The sequence below is a fragment of the Triturus cristatus genome, chromosome 1_2, assembly GCF_964204655.1.
Source record: "Triturus cristatus chromosome 1_2, aTriCri1.1, whole genome shotgun sequence".
Taxonomy (NCBI): Eukaryota; Metazoa; Chordata; class Amphibia; order Caudata; family Salamandridae; genus Triturus; species Triturus cristatus.
Genome location: NC_140580.1, coordinates 1,027,380,868 through 1,027,397,280, shown reverse-complemented (window position 1 = coordinate 1,027,397,280; position 16,413 = coordinate 1,027,380,868). Strand labels below are relative to the sequence as shown.

The following is a 16,413-nucleotide window of genomic DNA, read 5'->3' as shown; positions in this document are numbered from 1 at the left end:
CCACAAGTCCCACAAGCCCCACAGATGATCAGCAAGGAACCCCGTGCTCGGGGAAGGCCCAGGAGAAGAGGAAGACGGGGTTCAGTCCGCAGGAAAATTGGATCATAGTCACAGAGGTGATAGAACACTACCAACAACTGTTCGTCACCTCCACTGTGTCATTGGCAACACAAACAGAAATATGGCAGTCCATCGTGAACAACATGAATGCAGTCAAAGTGTCGAGGAGGTCAATGGAGGAGGTCAATAGGCGCTGGCAGGATGTGAAAAGCCAAATCAAGCAGAAACCCGCTGCCAACAGGAAGGCAGCAACGGCGACTGGAGGTGGGAGTCCTGCGCCACAGGAGGAGCTGGAGGAAATGGTGGCCACAGTCATCAGTGTGGAGACGGTGCAATGAGTTGGGAGTCCAGACACAGCTTGATATAACCTGACCCAACAGCAACAGAGTGAGTAATGACCAGGGACTGGGAGGACGGGGGGAGATGGGCACAATGGCACACATGCACAATTATGTGTAGCACACTCACAATTACTCTGGATCATGTCCCTGATCCCCGTGCCACACTGCAGCACACATACAAACACCAAGTAGGCCCTCGTCCACCTGGTGCCCAAAGGGGTCCCACCCCACACATCGCCAATTCCACAACCAACATATTTACACGTGCGAAACCCAGCAAAGATGCGTATTTGTGAGCCACACTGACAATGCAAGTGACACTACATGGCGATTACCATGGCTGCAGTCCAATCATCATGACATTGTGCACGCCTCGACACTGAGGTGGCTGAGTATGGACCACATCCGGAAAGGAGCAGGTCACACTCTGACACATCCACGTGCACAAACAACCCCTGACGTCAACAATGCATCTGCAGACAAACAATGCACAAGAGTACAAAAAACGTCCAAGAGCACAAATGACCCAAGTTGCCAACATCTCAGCACCGTAAAAGCACACAAGTCAAAGACACACCGCCTCAAAGGGACAAGGGGCCGCAAAATCACAGCTGTAGGGGCGACTCTCCCACAATGCAAAACACACATAACAATAACTGCACATCCACATTGATGACAAAGTTCAACACTTTCACCACAGAACAAAAGACACTACTGGTTCCGCCTGTGCGTAGAAACTGGCCAATCACATCTGGCATAGCAGGAAACTGTGAGATGAAAATGAACTTGTACACCCTCGCTTCCGTGATGTAGTTCAAATGTCCACTGTCCCGCATCAAATAGTCAGCTCCTCCCAAACAGTCACAATGTACATTGTCATGCAGTCTGTATGTAAACGTGAACAATGCGTCCACAGACATGTCAACACAATGTTAAAATGCATCTCCCCTTCACATTGCAGACGGACAATCAACACCTCCTGCAGAGCAGACCAGACAACTCATCAGTGATGATGAAGAGGACCTCCACACCTTCGACACCGACGCCCTACAAACAGCTCATGGACATCTTAGGCAACCCACCTCTAGGAGCAGGGCAGCCCAGTTGCATCGATGAGACCCTACCCCTGCACAGACCACACAGCAGGAAGCACCCACCACCACGGCTGGCTCCCATTACATCATTCCAAGGCTAGGTGTTAGACTGCCAGAAGGCGGCTGAACATGTGCGGGTGAGGTCCGACCTCATGGCAGCCGAACTAGATCACATACGTGGGTGTCTAAGTCCCATCAGGGACCACTCACACACCCCAATGGAGACCCACACTGCGACAGAGACACATGCATTTGCACATTTCCAGTACTGAACCACGCCCAGAGCCACAGGATAATCATTCACCCCCCCACGCTGGACTTGCGTATGCCGGCCCAGTCCACTCCTCTTACGTATTGAGTGGGGGACAACAAAGCTACATGTCCAAGGTCTTACCCACTGCCTGTGGTGAAATGGTTGCATCCACTGTCCACTACACTCCAAACACCAGCAGTGTATGTTGACATGGACATGTCTGTGGTCTGCATAATGCAGTCTGTCCAGCACATCCATCCCACACTTGGCATTGTGTACATTCTCATTCATGGGTCACTTGCCTCCTTCGCACATGCCTGGTTCCCACCTCTCCCCACATTCTGCTATTGTGTGGCTGAGGTGCCATTCCATTGATGGCTTGTGTACATGGCCAGCCTGGGTTACCACAGTAAGTTGTGCTGTCGTGTCTGGTAGGTGGGCATGTTGTTGGGCATGTTGTGTGTGAGTATGTAACGTGTGCATTCCCAGAGTTGTGAGTTGCATGATTGTGGAGTTGAGGTGTGTGATGTGTTCATTTGGTACTTATCAACGGGCAAGCGCTGGTTGATGATGGGCTGTGGGAAGATGAAGGAATCATGCACACTGCCAGGGTAGTTGGCGATGACATTGGTGAAGAGTCCCAGGCGGTCCACTATTGCCCGCACTTAGATGGAATGCATGTGCTTCCTATTGCGGTAATTGTGTGCAGTGGCGGCAGGGGGCACGAGGAGTACATGTGTGCAGTCGATTGCCCCCAACACATGCGGGAAGCCAGCTATGGTGTAGAAGCCTTGCTTGGTCTCCAGCTGTTCCTGCGCAGTGTGGGGGAAGTGAAGGTGCTAGAGTACCAAGCTGATGATGGCATCCAAGGCAGGTGTGATGAACTTGGATAGGGCTGGCTGTGGGACTCCTCAGACTCTGGCAGTTTTTGGTTGGAAGGTACCAGAGGCCAGCAGGTGCAGCACAGCCAGCAGCTTTGTCTGCGGAGGGATGTTGGTTGTCCGCTGTGTTGGTACTGTGAGCCTGTGGGCGATGATGGTCATGATGCGGAGGATGGTTGTCCTTTTGAGCCTGTAGTGGGCAATGACATCCTCTGGTGTTAAGTATGAGGGCTGGTGCGTTTTCTGAAGGTCCGCTGTCTTTGTCTGCGCTGCCTCTGTGGTAGTCCAGGGGGTGGGGGTAGTGGAGGCGGTGGGTGTTGTGGCCCTCTTGGGTATCCGAGCTGCATGATCAGTAGCTCCATGGCATCTGTTTGTCTTCAGGTGTGGCTTTGGGCTGGGCTCCCATTCATACTGCAGGTTGTCGACCAACTTAACACCAGGTAGGAGTAGGTGTTAAAACCCTGCTGCTAACGTGCCTTATCGCATGTCGTCTGATCTTATCGCCGATCTGGCTGGTCGTTGAGAATGTTGCAAAGTGGTGTTGTTGCGGCTTTTTGCACGGGAACGCCTACTCTGCATCTTATGAGTTGCTGGTGTCATCCGTGGCGATGTTTTTTGCGGCTGCTATCGCAGGAAAGCTGGTGATATGGGCTGTTAGAACCAGCTTGTGAATAGGGCGATACATTTATCGCCACTTTGGCTGCTATAAAGTGCCGATAACTCGGCAATAAGTCCTTGAGAATATGCCCTTTTGTGTTTACGCAACTTCGGCAAAATTTTGCACACCCTTAATTTAAAATTGACAAAAAAGTCACTAGGAGAAAACGAAGTCCATATGTCTGCCCCATAATTTAGTATTTTGTGCTCAGATGTTGTATGGCTTACCTATTGTAGAATACATGTTTTAAATTTTCTTTGCATGAAAGGGTCTTTGTCCTTCTTGAAAGCTGTACAATCATGCCCACTGTCATCGGTCTGTAGGTTTCTTCAGTGTAAAATCAAAGAGGTTTAAATGAAAACTTCCAGGCCATGGCTATATTCTACAACTCTGTGTTTTTTTTTTTAATTCTGGTTTTCCTTTTGCGTTATCTTGGCAGAGTATTCAGGGAGTTACTTTAAAATAGATTTCTTTACTGGTTGAGTGAATGTATGATTTTCGGCCTGTCCAGGTGAATGCCTCAGTATCTGTAGTTAAGTCGTAGGAATGATTTGGTCTATCTGTCTATGTTATAGCGCATGTGTTGTGGAAGAAAAATCTTTATTTTTTTGCCTTTTCCAACATAATGTGGCATTTGGTTCTGAAAACCGACAGAAAACAACTACTAGCAAAACATAAAGGACTGGCTTTAACCCCTTCCCTGCGGGGGTAATGCCCCCGTGGTGCAGGGGGTGGGGGGAGCCGCGGCGGCGCTGTGCTCGTGACGAGCTCAGCTTGTCATGACTCACAGATGAGCTGTGCTCATGGCGAGCGGAGCCCGTCACGACCCGGCCGACTGATGAATTCTCCCGCACAGGCGGGGAATCAATCGCGCGTGGGCGGGCCGCGACAGTTATGACGAGCTCAGTTCGTCATGAGCACAGCTCCACTGTGACTCATGACGAGCTGAGCTCGTCATGAGCATTCAAGCAGTTAAGGCGGCAGTGTATGTAAACACAGGCATTCACAAACGATGCTTCGTGTGTTACATGCACAAATGTTATTTATTACATTAAAGCCAGCTTAATGCTGAGGAAAAACTAGCAATAAAAGGATGGTTTTCTGTACATGATGCCACACAAGATAAATACTTGAATATGATAAACAGAGCCTTGATTTAGTATATTGTTTAGATGTAAAGTAGTTCCACATTCATTCCAAGGGAAGCCCTTACTAGGAGGAATGATACACCAAACAACCATCATCATGAGGTGAATTATAACTCTGTGGGTGGAACCAAAGCACATTGTATGTATTTTTTAAAGAACTGGTAACAGTAAGGGTCCGGATTAAAATTTGGCATTGGGGCATCCTCCGCCAGCTGGCCGAGGTCCCGTCGATCAATTTTTGAAATGTCTGTCAAGCAGGTGGACATTTCAAGCACTTACATAAACCACCATCAATGTATTGTTATTTTGCAGTACATGACGGTACTGTATGGCAAAGTTAAGTTTTTGTTTATTTTCAAAAACAGAACTCCAAAGCTGGATTTTGTTTTTGAAAAAATAAAAAACAGCGTCCCCAGCCATGGGAGCTATCTCCCATCTCGAGGAGGGTTTTTTGCAAGTTTTCACCGCCCCTTGCCACCATGGTGTTCCTGGCGGGGCCAGGCAGTGAAAACTGACTCGTATGCCCATGCACTAAATTAGGTGGTTGGACATACAGGTCAACCTTTGAAGGCCATTACCCCATCGGGCCATCGGAGGGGTGTAACCACATTGAAGACGGAGTAGTCGCCACCGTTGTTACACCAAATGTCCGCTCGCCCAATTTTAATTCATATGGGCGGACTATGATGTTGGCGGAAAGAGTACTCTGTTGCCGTTGAGACAGCGTACCATTTCCCCCAACATACAAATCGGCCCCTAAGTCTAGCAGGCAGATGCACTGTCAAGCCAGATACAGTGAGGAAAGCCTTGCTTTTAGAGAGATGCACACACATTAATGGAGATTTTACAATTACTGCACTCCGATCATACCACTATGGGGTAAAAATGGACATGGAAGAGAACCACTGAGGAGTGTTTAATCACAAGGAGGTGAGAACGTGCTGTGTACTGGCCCCCACTCAGTGTAACCTTTTCATTAATGACCTAAGTGGTGAACTACAAAAGATCAAAGCTGACATTCGAGTAGTTGTGTGCAGTGGAGTGCCAGTGTTATAAAATATTGATGCTTTACTGGCAGACACAGGAAACACATTAGAAAAGCTTTTAAAAGGTTTCCTGGGCTATTGTGCGTGAACTATACAAACACTATGCTGCCGGGTAAAATGTGAACCCTCCATATGCAGGTTCACCATTGGCTATTCTTCAGTAATTGCCAATCGTTTGGAGTAGTGCAGGAATACTGTGCAGTAATTTTGCCCTACTGTAGCTCCTTGCTGTTTTCTGAGGGACATTCCCGCTGAAAATGAAGGATAATGTGTAGAATTGGAGTTACCTCACGATTTCTGCAAATACCCTTGTTTCAGACTCGTTTTTCTCAAGGAAACGTCAGCCAGACATTACATGTAAGTGCAAATTTGAATATCAAAGACGCTTTTACTCAGAAGCTTTTACTGTATTGACCAGAAGGCTTAATGTCTGTTCTAAAGAGAGCTGAGATGCTGACCTTATTAAATATGGCAGTTAAAGATAGTGTCAAATCTCTTTTATAAGTCCCTACATGTGCACTACTCTAGCCCATTATTTTCCAGAGGCTTGGTGATTACGCCTGTACATCTGTGACAGTGTCAGGTTCCTGGATGTGGTCCTATGAAACATTTCTAAATTCCATTTTCAGACGAGCCAGTATAGACATGTACATTAGTTCATGAAAATAGTTGCCAAGCTTGTGAAAATTCACGTCACTTCTTTTTCCTTCAAGGGAAAAATATTTTTCCATATGGAGAAACCCCTTCGCCCTATCCACTGATTTTGGCATTATTTCTTCTCTTTCTGACCCTGGAAATAAATGGACTTCTTCCTTTGGCAAAGAGCATTTAATAAATTCACCTCAATAGTACAGATTTAGAGAGATGGTTCTGGTGGGTCAGTGGGCTGATGCACCCACTGTAGGAATATTCGAATCACTCAGCCTTTTATCTTTGGGATAATAGTACAATGAGTATCAGTGTATTGGGTATGTGCCTTCGGCCATAGTGGAGTGTCCTTGGAAAGGAGCCCCCATAGATCTATGTCCTTGCATGTGAGATGGGCCCTCATAGAAAAAGAAAACTCATTTACATTGTATTTGTCTGTTGTTTTTGCCCCTGAGAATGTACAAAGACCCTGCTCACTCATCAGAATATCGAAGATAAAAGAACCTTTCTGCAATTGGGTTGGTCTAAAAATATTCTGCAGGACAAATTAGGACAGAAAGATGCCTATCTACCCTTGAGGCCCATTCTGGGTTGAGCAGTGTGAGTTTAGCCTTCCTGGAAGACAGGAGGAGTACTTTGCAACATCACCCAGTGCAATGTCTGGTGTGTATTGGGCCTTAGATTCATGATTCACTGTCTGTATGTTTGTAATCATAGGGTGTGAAAAAGTATTAGATTGGGGTTTTATGTTGAATAGGAATCTAAGTACATTATGCTTCTGTGAAGGCATTAATTGGCACAGTTACATGTCGGACTAGAAAGGCAGCACTGAACGTGTAAAGTCTTGTTTTCAACTATCATGTGTCACTCAATACGTATCTTGGTGTGTCGTTTTCAAGTCTTAATGATATATTTTGTAGGAGCTATGATCAGACTATAAACGTTTTTTTATAACTTGTGGGTTTGGAATTTGTAAATGTGGTCAAATGTTTGAACCTTTGTTTTGAAATCTTAAAATAAGCTCCTTAATTCAGCAAAAATGTTTTTCTTGGTTGCTCGACAATGTTCTTTGATATGTCGGCATTCCGTGGAATATTGCGGGGAGTGTCAATTTGAAGTTCTGCCTTGAGCATCTCTTGGTTTTAGGTTCTTCTTGTTGTTAAATTGACAGATTTAGGTATTGCTTTCCCAATTTGCTTCGTGAAGCTTTGTGAGATTGATTATTTTAAATACTCTTTTCCTTTCTGTATGTGAATATTCAACATTTTGAAGTGTTGCCACCTTATTTGAAAAACATTTTTGGTTCTTTTGCATTGATGTGGTTGAAAACAGTATGCACAAGGGTCATAATTAGAGCAAAGTAAAGGTATGTGATTAGCGGTGGAATGTTAATCTGCAATGGGGGAATATCTTCTTGGACAATATGTTGTTGTTTCTTCTTTACTAAAATATGGCCTTTTGTTTTTCTTTAACTGAGGGACTGCTTATGTGACCGCTCGCCCTTAATGCATCTGATCCATTTAGAGCCTCATATTTACTGTCAAATGAAAGCAAAAGGGTCCAATACGCTTTGCAAGAAGTTGATATTTCCATGTATAGCAGCAAACGAAAAACACATAATCCTGCAATATTCTCAGCCTTTGACAGTAAATCTTTTTGTGGTGGTTGGTGCAAAACTATTACACAAGAGATACCACATTAATTTAGTATGTTGCTTCTTATTAGGTTTTTTGCTGCTGAGATGGTCTCGATAGGGCACCTGCTATTCCTACGCGCCACTGCGATGATCATAGGGCTGTGTTTACGAAAGGAGACTATATAATGAGACGCCGATAATGTGTTGCCTAGTGTCATCTCCTGGGGTTAAGCGTCTACGATGGGATTGCTTTTGGCTCTTTATCTGGAAAGGGCAATGCGACACATCATATTTCTTCCCTTCTCCATGGCGGGGAGTGAGATAGAGGGGTATCTTTGACCGATGCGCTTTCCTCCACTGAGCCTTTCTCAGTGTCCCTTAGCATGGCCAGACCACAGCTATGTATGAATGCTGCTCTGCTCCTACATGAATCATTGTGACAATTCGTTTTTAAGCTAATAAAATCAGTGGATTCTCATGAGGTTCACCACCATTAAAATGCAATAGATTAGCTTGTGTTCACCTGAACTCTCACACAATACCAATTAGCGGCTGGACATCATTTGCAGGGCATAGGAAAGAGAAAAGACGGGGTTATTGCAGCCCGCCTACATTAGTGATAAATTGTCATAATTCCCTGCTTTTTATACTTTGTGGAATAGCTCTTTTGAAGTAGGTGGCTGCTTTGAGTTAGCAAAAGGTCAGCGGCAGTTTTGTGTACACTGAAGCCCAGTAGCTGTTTTGTGAATAGCGGTTGTGAGCAGGGACAACTTCTCATTACTGCCACAGGCTCTGGCCACGCCCCTTGAGCCTGCCCTTGGTGTATCAGCACCGCCAACTGAGAGTAAGCAAAGGTTAGGGGGGATTCTCTTCCGGCCCTAGTCAAAGAAAAGCAAACACTAGCATGGAAAAATCCACAGGAGGTAATGTGGGGCCGCGGCCTCGGGAATTGTCGAGACGCGCACACATTTCCTGCAGCCTGGAGATCTTTGATGCCTTTCAATATTTAACTCCAGGCAGCTTGTTCTGGCAAACAGCTGAACGAGAAAACACAGTGTCCCTCCCGCCCCCAGAGTAAGGACGCGGGGAGCAGAGGGAGGGGCTAGGATGGTGCCGAGCAGCCGTTCCTCCACTTTAATATCCGCCCAGTCGCATTAAATCCATCATGTCAGCATAATCAACTTTTATGGGAATCGTCTCGGTTTCCAACCAAATGCCTCAGCGCTCTGAGCCTCTTCACTCTGAGGGTGATATGACTTGAGGTCTTGAATGAAATGTTTATCTGAGAAGAATCAGCGCCTGGAGGAGCCGATGAGACAGCAGAATTGAGAATGCTATCTTCTTATTTTTGTCTCTCACTTGTCTTTTTCCATCCTCCCACTCCTTTTCTCTCTCTCATTTAAAAAAATATATATTTTCAATTTCTCTCTCGACTCATTCCTCGGTTTAATATGGATTAAGGGCATGAATAAAATGTTTATATGAGAAAAATCCCTGTTTAGTCCCTTATTACGACTGGGCTATTATGTTAGTGCTGTAATATCTCATTGGCAGAAATAATGATGGGGTTGAATTTCCCACCAGTGGTTGTATGTTAGAACATCGACAACAAAATATTGTCTGAGATAATGATCATGGCCTAACCATCGTCTGAAAAATATTGCTGCATTGGCTATGGATTTTCTGTTATTTACTCCAATTGATAAAAAAAATATATATATATATATATATATATATATATATATATATATATATATATATATATATATATATATATATATATATATATATATATATATATATATATAGATATAGATATAGATATAGATATATATATTCTGCAAACGGCACCAAAGATATTGGCAAAAGAAAAAATGCTTTTTGAATAGAAACGAGGTCCTAACTATAGCTACCTAATATATATATATATATATATATATATATATATATATATATATATATATATATATATTTATATATATATCAATCACTACAGTTTTGTTTGACATAATATATAGAGGCCACAATATTTATTTCCATCCCCACTAGTGTTATTATTACACCTACTGCATATTTTCATCACTCCAAGCTGCAAATCATACCTCTCCACAGTCTTTTCGACAGGTTTTACCTGGCAACGTTTGTGTGGAATCCTCCGGATCTGTATGGAAAAAGTTTGTGCAAATATTTTTCACAGTTACGATGCAAACTCACTTACACTCCTGAATGGGGATTAAAATATCACTCGGAATTGAAAAGAATATAACATCATAGATTTTTACTCCCGCATCCTATGCCTTTCTAGGTCGTTTAATTCAATTTTTATTTATTTATTTAGTCATTTACCTCTTCTATCTTTGAAATATGATATAAGGACGCTATTAAAACAGAAAAAAGTAGTCAAAGTATCCACAGAAGCCACTGGCGTTCTCTGTCTTGATTCCTGCAGCTTCTTTTTGTCTTCTTTCTAATTTTTACCCTTTCTTTCCATCTATGTCATTGTCCTTTTTACCCAAAGTTAGCGGTCTGTTGTCAAAGAACTATTGCAGACACTACCAATAATTATAGTGGGCATTATGCCATCTCATGACTGAACCATTGGTTTGATTTCTTGTCAATCTCATGTATTGCTTCTCATTTAATGAGTTTCCTTCCTCTTTTTGTGTTTGGCACTCCCTGGAGCATTGATTCTTTACCATCTTGTCCAGTGCTTCTCCCACTCCTCCCTACCAAACTTTTATTTGTGTTCCCCATACCTCAAGCTTCTATATTAGTCCCTCTAACTCCCTTTCCTGTTGTTCTCCCCCACGACATTGACTAGTTCCACATCCACTCTGTTGCTCCCCACCTCTACTATCTGATTTTGTTTTGCTGGTGTACCTCCCCTTTTTCAAAGTATGTGTTTAAGTTATTTGTTGGTCTTTAATGCACCATGACTGGTCCCTGCCATCTTGAAATAGTAAATAAAAAAAATAGCAGCCATATCATACTATATGTGCACGCATGCATGATGATGCATGCATGTACAAATGTCATCATGTTTGCTGGCCTATGGTCATGATGGAACCACACAAGTGGAATGGGTATGCCCAGACATGGGTCCCGTGCTTGCTGTGCCATGGAGGCAAGCTATCTTGGCTGATATGGGTTGATGCCTGGTCCTAGGATGCTTGTTGCTGGTTCGGGAAGGAACTGACCTGGCAGTTCGGGCTGGACTGTTCCCACGGAGAGCAGAGTCAAGACTGATTTGCATATAGCTGGGTGCAAACTGGAATGGCTTGGGGAGTAAAAAAACAATGGATTTAGGCCCAGATTTCTGTACTGGGGGTGAGTGTTTGACATTGTTCAGGATTCCGTTCATTATTTGTTCTCTTTGCAACCATAAAAAAAAACATTATATTAAGCCAATGCTGGGCAGCATCAGTCAAAAACATTGCAAAGCGAATAGGTCTGCATTTACAGATAAATTTGAGACCTGTTGGCTTTGTCAATGCTAGTTCTACCTTCCGGCATCTTTGCATCTTCATATCCATTCCCTCTCTTATTTCATCCTTCACTTTCCCTGATTGGATTTTCAGTGGTGGCCATCATCTAATAACCACTTTCTCCCACACATCCCTCTACATCCTTTTGTTTCAACGAAACATATTTCCCCTGTTTTCTGCACTCCCTCCTCCCCTTTGATGTTTCATGAATCAATCTGTTTGACTGCCGCCTCTTCTCTTTGTGTGCCAAGTGTATTTTTGGCATCCCTTTTGTTTTCCTCGTGCAGTGTGCGTGTGGGTGAGAGGTCTTGTGGTTTTGTGTTGTGTTTTCCCTCATGCAATATGTTCAGCCTGCGTGTTCCCATATTGTACTGTACTGCAGTGTGTTGGATTTAAAAAAGACTATTGGCAAGGCAAGGCATGCTTCTTGGCGGGAATGACAATGAGATGTTCGCTTTTCTACTCTGGCCCATTGTGCAAAAGACGCCAGCCCCTCCTGTGGACCCAGGCCAGCCTCTTACAAGTTATTTCGTCATATCCTCTCAAAGGAGGCCCCCCTTCTCCATGAAAAAGTTAGAACATTTTTATCATTGCCATATATGGTTGATTTGCAGTAATTTCCTTCCCCCCCGCTAATAGTGGGTGCTGTTTGGGGTACATGGACTAAGTGGTTGTCTGACTTGCATGTAATATCAATATTTGAAAAATCTCCTCATTAATTTATTTAATGTATTATCAATTTGCACACTTTCATGTAATTGCGAATTATTAAGTGAATGGTACATGAAGCTGTAGAACAGAGACTGACCTCTTACATTTTAATCAGTGTATTGTATTGTGTTATATTATTAATATAGCACATTCACGCCACTATTGTGGCCCTGAAGCACTGTACAAAAATGAAAGAGGGCTGGGAAAAAAAGCAGGAAATAGAAACATCTAAGAAAGATGTAGGAATGGAGTATGTACAGTCTGGTGGGGAAACATCAGAAGAAGTTGGGCAGTTCCTTCACCTTAGAAGGATGGGTAGATGTCTGGTTTGGTGTCAAGTTAGCTGTTTCCAGGTGAAGGAGCACTTACTTTTGAAGCCTCTTGTGTGTGCAGAACCTCTATAGACCAGCAATATCATGTAACACCCATGTTGCATGTGAATGTGTTTTAAGCGGCATTGTTTTGTTGGTCAAATATACATGATTTATTTATACTTATGAATCATTGTCAACAAAAATACAGAATTAGAATGGCACTGCATCAGCCAGAAAATTAAAAGGGGGTGGGCATTTTATTATCTTTAACGTGAGATTCAATTTAAAGAAAAGTTAATTGCAGGGAATTAGGCGTGTATTGAATATTTATATCAATATAGATAGAAATACTAGAGGCAGCTTGGATCCAGACACTTATCATCCTCCGGCTCAAGCTAGTCAAGCTTTCATCCACAATTACAGATAAGTATTCGAGGTGTCCCCTTTGTCCCTGCTCTCTTTGTCAGTACTCTAGCCTCAGTGAATCCATGTTCTTTTTGCCAGAATGATTTCTTTTTGAAAATATAGTGGAATTAACATTGCTTTGATACACCGAATAGTGCTATGCTTAACACTGAATGTATTTCATACTCAGGACACTTTGGCAGAACATTACAGGGAATGGCCAGTGTCTAATTATGAAAGAATGAGTGCCGGTGCCCACAGCTCTGATGAAAAGCCCATTGCTGGTGCATTTACAGGTCTACACACCCAATACTAAAGTTGCGTAGTCTTGAGTTCACCTCGGATCTCTTTAATCTTCTGCCAGACACTCCCTGCCTCTATATCTCACACATGCATGTTCCTGCTTTCTCCCTTTATGATAGTTTTTCCGTCTTTGTCTTCCTACGACTTTCTGTTTCGTTTGTTTTTCTGTCTCTTGCTCTTGGTAAATGCCCGAAGTAGCAAAATAAAAAATTAGTGATGTTGGCTCCCACCGGCAACCATTGCCTCAAATTAAGCACGGGGCTTAGTCTGTTTTATAGAGAAGAAGCCTTCTGCCTCCATTCCACTATTTTTGCTTGTTACCACTCCTCTTACCCATGCCAGGTCCCAGGACCTCATCTAACCCTCTCCATTTCTATAGATGGTGTGTCCTGTAGCCCAGCAGTGTTACTAGTTAGGGAGTTTGAGGGCCTAGTGAAGACTACCAGAGGGTTTGGGGGGGGGGGGCTAAGTAGTCTAGCCCATCACACACCGGTGTACTGATATTCATTGACAGTTTGGTGTTGAACCCTCTTTCAAGATACACCTACCACTATTCATAAATGATTGTTAAGTGGTTAAGGTTAGCCTGCTAACAGACCATGTGAGATGGGGCGGGTACTTCAACCTTTCCCTCAAGCCTATTAGCAATCTATCCATTCTTTCCACGCCTTCTCTTTCCACGTTTTTGCCACATATGCAGCAGCTGTGTTCATTGGAATAAGGTGTTCTCTAAGTTGTTAGCTCAAGCACAAATTTCAAAGAGTTGCCAAGAAAAGATGACTGGCATATGGGGAAGGAGTGAGGGTTCCCGACAGGCAGCAAAACATTGTTATGGCTGGTATAAATTTAATCTTGCTATCCTTCGCCCTAATAACCTTTTTAGATTATTTATCTCCCTGTAGAAGAGATCTCTGGATCTCCGTTCAGATCTGTCTACTGCTTTTGCTTCCAAGAGTAAATCCTTGGCTTGCAAGAATGAAGAGTTTGTTTTGACGCCTCAAGCCTGTAACATTGCTCGCCACTGGCATGGATGCATGGCTGTCCAGATGGCCACCAGCTTGCCAAAACCTGCACTAGCTTGCCAAATCCTACTAACATTTCTACTCCCTGGAATCTCCTGTGCCTCTAATGGAGTTTTAGAAAGTTCTTTCACTATTGCTCACGTCTTCCTCTGTCTCTTTGTTATTATAGAAATATCGGGGACTGTGGCAGAAATCTCGATGGTCCACTGGAAGCAGCAGTGGTTAGAGAATGGGACTCTCTACTTCCACGTGTCCATGAGCAGTGCCGAGCAGCTGGTGAGGGCTACGCCGCCGACCCTGCGAGAACCTTCAGAGGTGGTGGAGGAGCAGATGCACATCCTTCACATATCCGTGATGGTGAGTAGTGAACTGTCATTCATCTCACACGATGCAAAGAAGACTAAAGAATGAAAGTGGGAGAAAAAGCAAGAGGGTGTTGCATACATGTAGACACTGGCGGCCATCTTGAAGGGTGGAATGAGAATAACAGGATCAACCCAAATCTGCGATTGTTTCGTATAAATCAGTGCCGCAAACAAAGGGACATGCGAGGGAGCTTGTTTTAGGGTTAGGAGAAGAATGAGCACATATTTGTATTATTTATCATAATAAGGCGTTCACTTACTTACTTATTTTGTTCAGTGGTACATGACCATAGACAGAACAGCGCCAAATTAAGTAAACGTTGGTTGGCTGAGGCTCTACTTGTTTGAGAAAGTAGTGATGAAATTGTTCAGAAAGTTTACACATAAACCTTTCTATAAAACAATGCTGTAAAGAAATGTAAATGTTTTGAGATACTGTGGCACAAAAATGGTTACCATTTGAAAATCAAATCGTTCTTTAATCTTAAGAAACAGAACTAGGTTTTGCTTGTTTTTAAAATATTGAAGATGTGCATAAAATGCGGATGAGAGAATACATATTTCATGCTTGGTCTGTAACTTCTAAGGTCTTTGATGTTTCCTTACAGTGAGCTCTCTGATCTATCCGAGGTGGTCGTAGCTCTGTTTCTTATTGGTACGTGCTCTCTTTGGGGTCACTGTCAGGCCTACTTGTTTGCTGTTACCTCAGAAGGTTCAGGAGGCAAGGAGTACGAGCTGGTCGAAAATTCCTATGCTGTAAAGCAAACAGAGCTATCTCTTTATTTTTTAGTTCTAATAAAAGTGTCTGCTGTAACTGACTTAGACAATCAGTAACAAGGCTATCTATTTGCTGTGAGTTCTCATATTTTGTAACGAGGATGCCCTGCTTCTTTCACAAGCTGATAGGTTGTTAGGAACTAAGCGCCATATGTACTGAAAGAATAGTTGCAAATGATTCACCAACTTTCTGAAACCGCCTATGTACTAATAAGTCACATCAAAAGCCTCCTGTTGCACAGAGTGAGCTCGGACTAATGAATATTAATTATGCAGGTGACTATTTGTGACCCCTTGAGATTGCCTCTGATTTCAGGGAAAGTGTCCTAGAAAAAACAGCAGAACACAACCCCTGTGTTTGCATTCCCAAACCTTTTTTTTTTTATAGCAGTCCATGTTTCTTAAAGAACTTGTGCTGGTTTAAGAAAATAAGTTTCTTGTGTAGGAACTCATCTGTTCCTCCCAGGTTCACATGACATGATTCCCGAACGGGAAAATGGGCAACGGGGACAGCTTCCCCTGTGCAAATGAGTTACTACCTCCTTTGAAGAGTCGGTAATAATTTAAAGGTTAGCAGCTGCAATTGCCGAAGCAGGGTATAATACATACCTTACCAAATCGCAATTAAGAGGTTATACCCATCCATGCCCCTTCCTAAATGTATGGTTCTGTATGGTTGTAATCCTATTTTGTGATTCATGAGGGATTTTCTGACTCACAATATAGATTTAATACATACTAAAAAGCAATTTTGTGGCCTTTTACCCTATGATTATGCAAATCGCAGAGTTTGTGATGCAAAATGGCCTGCTACATCTAGCCCAGTTTTGTTTGTTTGCTAAAAGCATATCAAAGTAGCCAGGAATAGCCTAGGGCTGCCAGATAGTTATCTGCTCTCAGGATAGATCTGCATTCTACTAGCTAGTCTGGAGTGTAACTGCTAAAGAAGGGCTGAAACCAGGTTCACCTTATGGAAACAGTGACACAACTCCAACCCTTATTTATTCTGTAAAAATTGTGATTATATCATGCACTTTAAATTTGGCCTGAAACTATATAGGAGCCTGCTCCTAGAAATAGGATCCAGGACAGAGACAGAATGATATATTGCGATTAATGTGAGTTTATGTAATAAGTGTAATGGTATAATATAATTACAGCATCTCATGTGCGCATTATAGCTTAGAAAACTTCACTGAGTAACTGATCAACCTAGTTTTCAACATTTGTGCCTATTACTGTAGTGTGTCATAACTAAGAGTGCAA

General features: G+C 43.1%; 1 protein-coding gene across 2 annotated transcripts in view; it reads left to right on the top strand.

Annotated features, from left to right (window-relative positions):
* Positions 1 to 16,413, top strand: part of ASTN2 (astrotactin 2) — a 2,498,474-nt gene that overhangs the window by 272,135 nt on the left and 2,209,926 nt on the right. For both annotated transcript variants that reach the window (XM_085612137.1, XM_085612129.1), the window contains exon 2: positions 14,175 to 14,362. In XM_085612137.1, coding sequence (XP_085468263.1) covers positions 14,175 to 14,362 — 188 coding nt within the window. The remainder of the gene's footprint in view (positions 1 to 14,174; positions 14,363 to 16,413) is intronic.